The following is a 10,934-nucleotide window of genomic DNA, read 5'->3' on the forward strand; positions in this document are numbered from 1 at the left end:
GTTCCTCAATTCGCTGTTGCATTATTTCGACGCTGGCTGACTAAAAATGTATTTTCAAATTGATTGACACAATCTTCAATAAAAAGTGAGCTTCGAACTTAGCTTTGTTGATGTAAATGCTGTATTTTTTGTGGATGTAATTTATGAGTCATGTTTATAAACACCCGTAAGCGAAATGACTTATGCTGTGGCCTGCATGATATTTGTGATGCGACTTGACACAAATCCACAATTTCAAAAGCACCTAATTTGAACTTAGAAATTTCAGATTATTTCAACAACTTGTTCAATTGTCTTCTCTCTACTAAAAATATTCATACTACAGACTCAATTGTAGACCTAAAATACACAAACGAAGATGTAAACAGCTATTCAAGCAGGCTAAGGTGTTACTTATGAGAAATTTGGTTCCATAAAACTAGAAGCTAGCCATGAGTTTCGGAATGCATTAGTTTAGGATAAAAATGTAAGACAACAAACGCAGTTTTGTTTTTTTCAAATTCGTGTAACAATATTACTCTGATTGTAACTATTTTAGAATCAGTGAGTAGCTTACAATAAGATTTGCTCGCAAGTCGTAAATTCTAATCAATGCAATGATTCGGCACACCGCACACACACTTCGTGCGTTCGATCGAGCTCTTTGTTATTTAGAAGTTTGCATGAAATCGGATTAGCACGGTTAATTAAAGGCGGCAAGTTAAATCAAAATTGTCGTTTTTGGGTACCTTTGCAAAAATTGAAATATCAAGTTTAACATATAAAATTTTAAAATAATGAGTTTTCAAACTTATAGACAAATGATTTGCTTTCACACCAGTGCAACTTCTGTTGAAATAGCATCAGCGGATAACACGTAACAGCTGATTGAATTTGATCCAAAAACGGCCCCCCCTTGAGCAGTTAACTTCCAAAAAAACGTTGAAAAGCAAAGGGTTAAATCAAAATTGTCGTTTTTGGGTACCTTTGCAAAAATTGAAATATCAAGTTTAACATATAAAATTTTAAAATAATGAGTTTTCAAACTTATAGACAAATGATTTGCTTTCACACCAGTGCAACTTCTGTTGAAATAGCATCAGCGGATAACTCGTAACAGCTGATTGAATTTGATCCAAAACCGGCCCCCCCTTGAGCAGTTAACTTCCAAAAAAACGTTGAAAAGCAAAGGGTTAAATGGGAAATAATTTCGTTTTTGAAATTTTGCAGCAAAGAGTTATTTGCAATTTGATCAAGGAAAATTAGCAAGGTTTTCATTTTCAGCAGCAGCAAGTAAAAGAACCCATTGTTATAAGACAATGCCTCTTGGCCTACAAAATAACAATTATTTGCACATAATTGCTTTTTTCAAAGTAAAGACGGTAATGGCATAATATAATTTACAATTTCAAAATAAAACTGTACTGTGAAATGTGTTTGAAAAGCTTTTCTGTGGCCCAAGGATCTTCGTACCTCTTGTTGTTTAATCTCGTACCCCGAAGGGGTACGAGTACCCCCGGTTGGGAACCCACTTAAAATGTTGGTTGAATGACAGAAAAACAAAGTCATTTCCTCTTACGGTACTCCGTTTTATAACTTACTCTAACGGTTTTAGCATACACGTCTTCTCCTAGCAAGAGGATTAGCACTTTCGACCAAGAAACAAAATATATTACAAGGTATGGCAGTATTTCATAAATACGAGTTTATTTCGTAAATGTGCAGTAGTGCGTTTAAAACTTAAAACATAGGCTAGTAATTTTCAGTATCTGAGTAAAACACAAAGGAATGTGATGGCTATGCGTTTGTTTTCAAGATATACAAAATCTTTCAAGCCTGATCTTTGTCGAGATTTATTGATCTCAGTCGTCCACTCTGCGATGGAGTTAAAACGTGCCGAACGTATTGTAAGCTACAAAACGCGTCTCATATGGTGCTAAAGTAACTAAAAATACTACATTCTATTTCAAAAGTGACAAAGCATTGCCGCTTCACTTAGATTTGCTTGCAATGTTTGCAGTAGGCAATGAAGCCTTTAGCTGTTGTGGAAGAAGAATCTTAGTCCAGAATTTCAACTTCAATTCTTCTGGAAACAAGGAATAAAACCATGATTGCATCTGGTGTATCCAATGACCACTGGTGGACCTTTCGTGCCCCAATTGTTTCAAACATGCACTTGCGAATTTTTCTGACTCTATCACCTGGAAACAATGAAATGTCGCCTTAAGAAAAAGGTATATATTGTTGATACTACCACCATACTCTGCTTTTGTTGATAACAATAGCACAACTTTTCAAGCTCTCATTCGTAAAAAGTTATATCAGTTTGTAACACGTTGTCAGTTATCTTCCAACCAATAGATTTATGAACTAATGCGAACGGACTGTTACTATCAATCTTTGTAGGTATGGTAGGCTACATCATGACTCTGCTCTTCGGAGTTTAGCATTTGTTTTGTTTTTAATTTTCATGTGTGATTGTAATATGGACCACCTTAAGTCTAATTCAAATACAACATAAAAAATAAAACTAATTTGTCAAAAGAAATTAAACGTAATTTTATTTTATTTTTTTTTAATTAATAACGCTGTTTTATAAACAAAAACATTAATTTTAAGCAACTGTTTAAATAAGATGTTCTGATGTGTCTCCTGCTATAACTATTTCAATTAAACAATCATTTCAGTGTGTGTGATAACAAGTACAATAGTAGCCTATTAAGTTTAACAAAGTAAACTTGAATCGCTTCAAAATTAATCTACGTGTCTTTACGTTTTCTGATGTAGCATGTACTTTATACCATCTAGGTTACTAAGTAAGAAATATTTGTTCGTCTTTTTAATCCTACAGCTTATGCTAGTGTGCAATTTATCTAGACACTGGTTGAGCTCACGACTACTTCATTTTCTTTTCAATAAAACACTGCAAAATCTTAAGCTAAGTATAGTTGAACAAGCATATTGTACATACAAAAAAGCTTTCCGATTTTTCAGATGGTGTTGAAGACGGCTTCTTGACACCTAATGGCTGAACGGTCATGACGTCGATTTTATCTTCGTATTCAAATGAAGCAGCAACTAAAGAAAGTTACATTAATTGTATATTGAGTTTACCAACTGGTTATATATAAGGCTATATAAAGGTCAATGGTGAGAGCAATGTGTGGGGTGAAAACGAGAAGGGAAAAAAGGACTGAAGAATTGTTGGATATGCTAGAGATGAGAGAGACCATAGACCAACTGGCAAGGGCAAATGGAGTAAGATGGTATGGACATGTGATAAGGAGGGAGGAAGGAAGTTTTCTTAGAAAGGCACTAGATCTAAAGGTGGATGGGAAGAGGAAACGCGGTCGTCCAAGAAGAACGTGGAAACAACAAGTGAAGGATGAGTTTAAAAAAGTCGGACTGAAGGAGGAAGATGCAAGGGACAGGGTGAAATGGAGAAAAGGGATTAAAACAATTGCTGCGCGGAAACAATCGGCCACCCCCACTAGTGGGGAACAAACCGACGATGGATTATGATGATGATGATGATGATGATGTTATAGACTACCAACAGGCTACAACCGCTACATATAAGGCTATAAACTACCAACAGGCTATAGGCTTAAGAAGTTACAAGAATCTGTAGTAAGCTACAGTAAACGATGTAGTCCATCAATTTTTTTTCAGCTGCTTTTGCTATTTACGGCTTAGCAGTGATGTAAACACACAAAAATGTATTACTCTTCCATGGTGGTTGTCCCTTCAGTTACGTTCTTGGAATATAGAATTGAATTTAATGGCTTAGCTACAAACATATTCCGTACTACCGCGACAACTCTTCAGGTACATTGTAAATCTTTCAAAGCTTTACCAACGTTTCCCGTTCATTGACGTGCTGGTATATTGCTAATTGCAGCTGGTACCATCGTTTTTGCTCTGGACACCTCAGTGACGAATAATAAAATAACAAATTTTACCTGAAAATTGACGGACAAATGCTTTTGCCCCAGAAGATATTGCCATCCCAGGGATGGGTTGATTTGCATTTTCCCCGCTAATGTTGATGATAGCACTTTTGTGATAGCGAAGTTGCAATCGTGGGATCAAATGTTGACTGAGCAAAACTTGCGCAAACATATTAACGATAAGACATCTGAACAGTAAAGATAAAATTCAGCACAAAATGTCTTTTAGGCTACAATAAACACTGATATATAAAAAAGACAAACCCGGTCTTATAATTGACACCGGCAGTCCGGGCAATATACGGTTCACATTATCCCAGGCCTTTGGCATTAAGTAGGTAGTTGTTTTTTTCTCAGTTATTTTTCTTTTAGTAACTTCTCACACCGAAGACATTTCACCTTGTGAAGAGGTGAAGGATGTTCTTTAAACAGCCAGCTTGAGCCGGGGTCGAACTAGGAACTTATGCTATGAAAGCGAAAGCTTAATCCGCTGAGCGATTCTATCGCCTCTCTGGATGCTTGTAATATAAGCATAAAAAAATGTAGGCTGCATAATATTGACCAGGGATGACTATCAAATAACCAGATTTGATTGACAATTTTTTTTCTTCACATTTGAAATACAATAGTAGGAAGAGGTAGTTCTTGGCTATCGGCAGAAAGCTGTGCGTTGAATATTAGACTTCAGCAAGCAGATTGGCCTTCTTTAAAAGAACATCCTTTACTTACATGCAAAGTATAATATGTTGGATAGGTATAATTGCTGAAAAAAAAGATGGCCAAAAGTAATGAATTAGACTAAAAGCTAAAACTACCTTTCTTAGTTTAACGTTTGCGTTAAAAACGAGGCAGCTACGATATCAGAAAAGTTACCAGCATATTCCAGCTGCGATAGCATAACTGACACAAACCTTTAGCCGTGTGCAAATCAATGTAAAAAAAAGTAGAAAATCAAAAATCAATACGTTTCCTAAGTCGTCTTGTCGTGTTTCCTTTAGAATTGTTACCTGAAACTAACTTACTGTCGGTTCCTTTCGGCAGACTGCAAGTGAAACTTTCTTGAAAGAGCGGCCATTCCAACCGCTTGTACTATGATGGAAACGTCAAGGTCCTCTACTTGACGAAGTATTTCAGTGTAAAAGCTTATATCGAGAGCGTTTCTGAAGTCAGCAACGATAATTCTTACCTGGAAAAAACACAAGAAATGTTCATTGTTGCCATCCTGATGGCATCATGAATTATTATGACGCAAGATGTTGTTTTTGGGCTTCGCTCTCTATTTATGGCGATATTGAGACAAACGAACGGGCTTCGTTTTTATGTGTTGCAAGCAGAGCTATCGTTGCATCACCTTGCACTGCTGATTTCATCTGCCTATGATAGTTTATTGATGCATTTGTATTAATTTCAAATGATTTCCAGAAATCTAACATATTTTTTTAAAACTGAATTGTTCTCGTTTAAGAAACGAAAACCACGGCTTTAAAAAACGTTCAGATAACATTACAATCAGATCACCAAACAACAGTTATTGCCGTAGGGCAACATTTTCGAGATACAAAACTGTATCAGTGACTTTCATTGTGCTTTGCTTGATTCAAATGAAATTAGACTACTGTATATGTAACTTTTCTTTATTGTTAGCGAGTTGTTAATATTAGTCAGGTAACTTTAAATTCGATGCGAAGTTGTAAATACCAACAAGCCACTTTAGAATCAATCTGAATTTCTTGTCAGAAAATTAATGTTAAATGTTTGTATGACTAACGTCACCTCTCACTCTCCATTTTGCTTCAATGAAGCCTGGTCTTCATCCTGAAATATCAGGGTCCACCAGTCTAACGTAACCTACTGCATACAATGAAGTTTGGGCAACGTTTACCAGTTTGTAGGGGTCGAAGACTTGCTATTTTAAGTTGCAATATCAGCTAAAAGGTATTAAAAACGCCGATAGAAATCCCTCAGTATGGCTGTAACCTACTCCACAAAATATTGCAGAAAAAAACGTTAGTTAAATACACATGATAAATGCATTGGCTTATCTTAGATAAGCTAAGCAATGACGCAATACCAAAGCTATACAATAAAAGCAAAGCTAAAACAAATTACGTAGCTCACTAAACCATTATAGGCTAATGCTTAAGTGGGTAACACACCATGCAAAAGTTTAAGTGCCCATTGGATTGAAAAAAGCAACTACGGTACATCATACTTTTGCATTGTGACGCAAAATGAGCAAATCCCGCATTTTGTTCAGTTTTTCAATGTCTCTTCCGACCAGGATAATATTAAAACCTCGTTTTGCCAACTCCACCGCAAATCCACTTCCAGTCGCAGAAGTAGGTGCTGTCACCAGTGCCCAAGTACCCGAACCATATCTCTTTCCCATATTGTAGCCTTCCCGAAGAAAAAGCTTGCGCAATGCAATCAGAATTTTTAAAAGAATAATAAATATACAAATACTTCCGACCAACGCCGAAAAGGAATATATGTAAGAATCAGAACGGCAAGTCGTCATGTTGTACGATAGCTGAAAATACAAGCAAAATAAAAAGCTAGCCTGTGCTGAAAGCTGGTGTTCTAAAATTTAAATAGTAGACTTTGGTAGGCTGCAGAGAGCAGATTGCAAAATCGCTCCTGTAATTTTCAACATTGCAAAGACAAAGACGGTTAAAATTAACCATTCAAATCGAAAACAATCTGAACTAGACTGCTAATTACTGGCACTTTTAATAGTTGCCACTAAAGCCTACTGTATATGCTTCCCAAAACAGGTCTTTGCTACATCAATTCAATGTTTACAGACAGTAGCGTACGCAGGATTTTCTCAAAGGGGGGAGCCAGTCGAAATTATTTTTCAATCGAAACGAAAACGAATTGAAAAAACGCCCATTTGCTAATTACAACCAGTAAGTCATATTGTGTAAGATTAATCACTAATCAGCTTGCGTTGATGATATTTTTTTAGTTTACAGCAACTAGTTTACTCGTTTGGCTATATTTTGTATTAACAAAAAGTGATATAACACACGACGTCGCATATACTGTTAAATAGGGCCTTGCGTGATTTAAGCTATTGAATATCAATATTTACAACATTTTCAATAGTCAAAAAAATAAAATTAAACCAACTGAAATGAGCGGGCTCCTAAAGAGTCGTGTCCCCTTTCCGAGAAGTACGAGGGGCGGCTAATACAGCCCTGCAACTCAAGACCAGTCTTGAACAATGACATGTTTGCACTACACAATCACAACAACCTTAAAAAAATCAACTTTTTTGAAGAGGGAGAGCATAGCCCAATGCCTCCCTTCTGCGTACGCCACTGTTTACAGACGTCAAATTAATGTATTTCTTTTCTCATCACATTTTTGTTTTTAATGAATTGGCTGCTGTTTGATTACTGTTGTGAAACACGTTTTCCAAGCTACCGGCTCTCTATATTCCTTTAAACTTCGTTAGAAAACAAAAATTATCAGCTTACGTTTGGTTACTACTTACTAGCCTACCTTGACTGGTTTAAAACATTGCAAACCAGCAGACTATGCTACACAGTACGGTGTGCGTTAGGCCTATAGGCTGTAGCAATGTTGCTTTATGGCCATTTATGTACCATATGCTGTATATTGACAACCTGGTCTAGTGCAAACAAAATCCAAATAACCAAACTAGAGATTGCTCATCCCTATTGACTGGCCCTAGAAAGTCATATTGCCTTTATTAGCTCATTTAAGATCACTTAAACTTGACAGCAGACGTAACAACAATCTGAGATGTACTTTGCCCAACTGCGAAGGCCATCTTTCTGATCAAACCAAAACTTCTCATAGTTAACCGCTGTTTCGCATCAATGGAGAGCAAACAGCGCACATGTGGACCGCACCAACTCAAACTCAATATTTGCACATTGATCCGACATTGCGCGACGCAAAAATCACTGCAGAGAAATCATGTCCACAACCAGTTATTTACTTGGCTAATTTCAGTGTGGTTGGCATTGAGAGCAGTCTAGCAGTGCACGTTGGCACTGTGGTTTGATCGACCTTTTGATGAAATCACAAACAAAACAAAAATATTCTGCGCTTTATTCAACGTTATGAAACGTTCAGTCGCTAAAATGTAGGTCTTGGTGACGGCATCGGAAACACCCAGATGATAGCTATGTCGAGATTCATAAACGTGCCTGTTGGCTTAATAAGTTATTTCTTTGCATAGCAACTGATTGCGACGAATTGACTTAAAATCCATAAATCACAGTTCCTGATATCTAGGTTTTAAGTTTTGTAAGTAGGCTACCTATCAGACACTTATCAGCGGATAACAACATAACCTGTTGATTTGTATGCTTGAAAAGAGTCAATAAATGCACAAAATTGGCATGATCAAAAACATCAACCAGTTTTAAATATTAGTGAGCCTCAATATGGTCCAATAAAAATAGTTCACTAATTTTAAACAATCTGGTCACGTTGTTTATCAAGAAATTACAACGTATGGCTGCAAGTAAATCAAAATAAGTTTTCATTTCTTGCGCAAAGTCAATGTTTCTACCAAATGATACATTTTGACTTAGTTTTTTCAATTTTGGCAATAAGCTAGTTGACACTACGCGGCCTTAAAATTTTTGAATATTTTGTTCAGGGTGCTTGAAGATGACACCCACGACTACGTTGTCTTGAGAATTTTTCATTTCAACCCAGAGGTGAGAGGTCTTCACAATTTGGGACGTATAAACTGATATCATTACGTACAAAATGTGCAATACTTCGGCTCTCAGGGTGTGCCTGTGCGTTTGAGCAAGGCATTTCAGGACTGCTTTCCATTCAGCAACACCTAGTAGATAAAATAACTCACAGACAACTACAACAACTATGAAAACTTCCCTTTGTCAATCTCGGTAACCGGTCCTGCGTCAGTGGTTCAAAGCCTCTACAAGCAGTGATGAATTTAGGTTTGGGGAGCTCAAGCCAAATTTATTAGCGGGTCCATTTTGGAAATTCGTGATGACATAGGTTATTATTGTCAAGTTCTGTGTACTGTATGTGAGTGTCTGATTATTACTTGGTTGATAAATTTTTTTTAGCACCAAACAAGCTGCCTGTGTAACAATGCGTTCAATATAATTTTTATCTGTAATACTAACACAAATATGCATATTTCCAAAAGCCACATGAAAGAAAAATAGCCACCTCATGCTCCCATTTGGAGCCCCAAGTCGGTTTTTCACGCTTACTTCAATACATGGAATCTACTGTATTTAACGAGATGAGATCATTTTATTGAATAGAGTAGGCTCGATGTATTAAAGCACTGTAAGTGCGTAAACTGACTAGGAAGGGGGTAGAAAACTGCTTCATTCGCCTGTAAATTCATCACTGTTTACATGTGGAACTGCTAAAAATAATCTATAAAAGAGTTTGTCAGTCCGAGAATTAAGATTCAAAACTAACCAAGCCGAGAAATAACTTTGCAACACTGCTTGAACAATGCAACCTGCATGCTTTTGCCTTGATCGTTTTTTTTTTAAGAAATGCGCTATATTTAAGAAGTGAGTCAATACAAATTTTACTTTCATGTGGCTGTACATTTTATGTTTACTTATGATGTAGCCTAACCTGCATGTGGCTGATGTTTTAATATTATCATCAAAACCTTTTACGTGCAGTATTTACGAAATTTGGGTTAGGCTCCGCTAAAGTCGGTTTTAGGCATTTGCATCAACGCACTGAACGCAGTGATGTAGCTACGCATACAACTTTAAAACTGCATAGTGCATAGGCCTACAGTTATCCACATCGGATACCGAGTAGTTGTATTTCAAGCTAATATCAGACCACAGGTTAGCTGAGATGAGACGTGACTACAAAGCCATTTGATTTGAACAGTGGCGTAGCCAAAGGGGAGGGGGTTGGGAGTTTCAACCCCCCTTTGGCACGCGTGTGACGTCACGATATTGAGAATAATGCACCAATGAGAGATCTTTTTCCGCTCTTCGAAGATTTAAAACTTATTTAAGAAATTCAACCTCTGAAAACCGATTAAATGGTTTGGCTTTGCTTAATATGTATAATAATATTTATTTGCATTTTGCATTTGCCGGCCGTCAACCCTACCCCTCTTTCAAAATTCCTGGCTACACCACTAGATTCGACATACTGTACTAGTAGCCTAGAAGAAACCCGGGACTACAGGGAAGAAACGGAACTAATAGAAATTTTTAAAAGAAAAATTCAAGTCACAAGTCACAAATGTTGAGGATGTCATTAACGAGATGTGTGAAAAGCCTCGTCGACTTCCTTTTTCCCTTTAGTTTCATCAGTATCAATGATTTTTCGCATTCTTATTGCTTGTGTTGATCAATTTTTCATAGCTGTTTGCTGTAAGCATGATTCTACTACGATTTTACGCAATTCTGGTGCTTTATCTTTTAAAATGAGTAAGAACTTGTGTGTCATATGCTTTATAATTCAAATGACCTTTCATATAGCAGGGTGTGACCGCTCTACAACTGTTCAGTATCCATAGTCTGCAGCTTACTCGTGCAGTCCATGGAAACACCGCAATATCCACAGCTGTGAAAAATTGCAATGACCTTTTATATAGCTAATTCCAGTGATTCGTTATACAAAACTTATATAGATCAGAAATAAAGTAACTTCATTGTCTTAAACTTATTGCCTGACACCAAGACGGACTATATAGAGGCCATGACAACGTACAATGGGATTGTTAAAACTGGGGGCAGATAGTGACGTCATAGTGCCATTGTCTTCAATTAAAATTCTCTACAGATGCTTCCATTTTGCAGTACGTTTAGTTCAGGGTAGTCAGGAATTATTTTAGTTTAATGACTACCGGTACAGTAGCCTACTTAAGTTACAACTCTAAACTTGGTAGGAATGTGATTTATCGGTGTCCTATATCAGCATAAGGATGAGATAGATCGATATTTGAAATAGAAATAGCCTACTTTGATTTGTTTTGGTATTTCAAAATATGTTTTTTAA

At 36.7% G+C, this 10,934-nt stretch overlaps 1 protein-coding gene across 1 annotated transcript; it reads right to left on the reverse strand.

The window, feature by feature from the left end:
- Window positions 1-1,504: 1,504 nt before the first annotated feature.
- On the reverse strand, window positions 1,505-6,452 carry LOC145787785 (uncharacterized). The gene is made up of 5 exons (XM_082599611.1): window positions 6,142-6,452; window positions 4,952-5,115; window positions 3,942-4,117; window positions 2,951-3,057; window positions 1,505-2,180 (listed from the first exon to the last, which is right to left on the reverse strand). The coding sequence occupies exons 1-5, from the start codon at window positions 6,445-6,447 to the stop codon at window positions 1,971-1,973; spliced, it is 963 nt and encodes a 320-aa protein (XP_082455737.1). The 5' UTR covers window positions 6,448-6,452; the 3' UTR covers window positions 1,505-1,970.
- Between the last annotated feature and the right edge of the window lie 4,482 nt (window positions 6,453-10,934).

This window comes from Aplidium turbinatum, chromosome 18 (genome assembly GCF_918807975.1).
Source record: "Aplidium turbinatum chromosome 18, kaAplTurb1.1, whole genome shotgun sequence".
Classification (NCBI taxonomy): domain Eukaryota; kingdom Metazoa; phylum Chordata; class Ascidiacea; order Aplousobranchia; family Polyclinidae; genus Aplidium; species Aplidium turbinatum.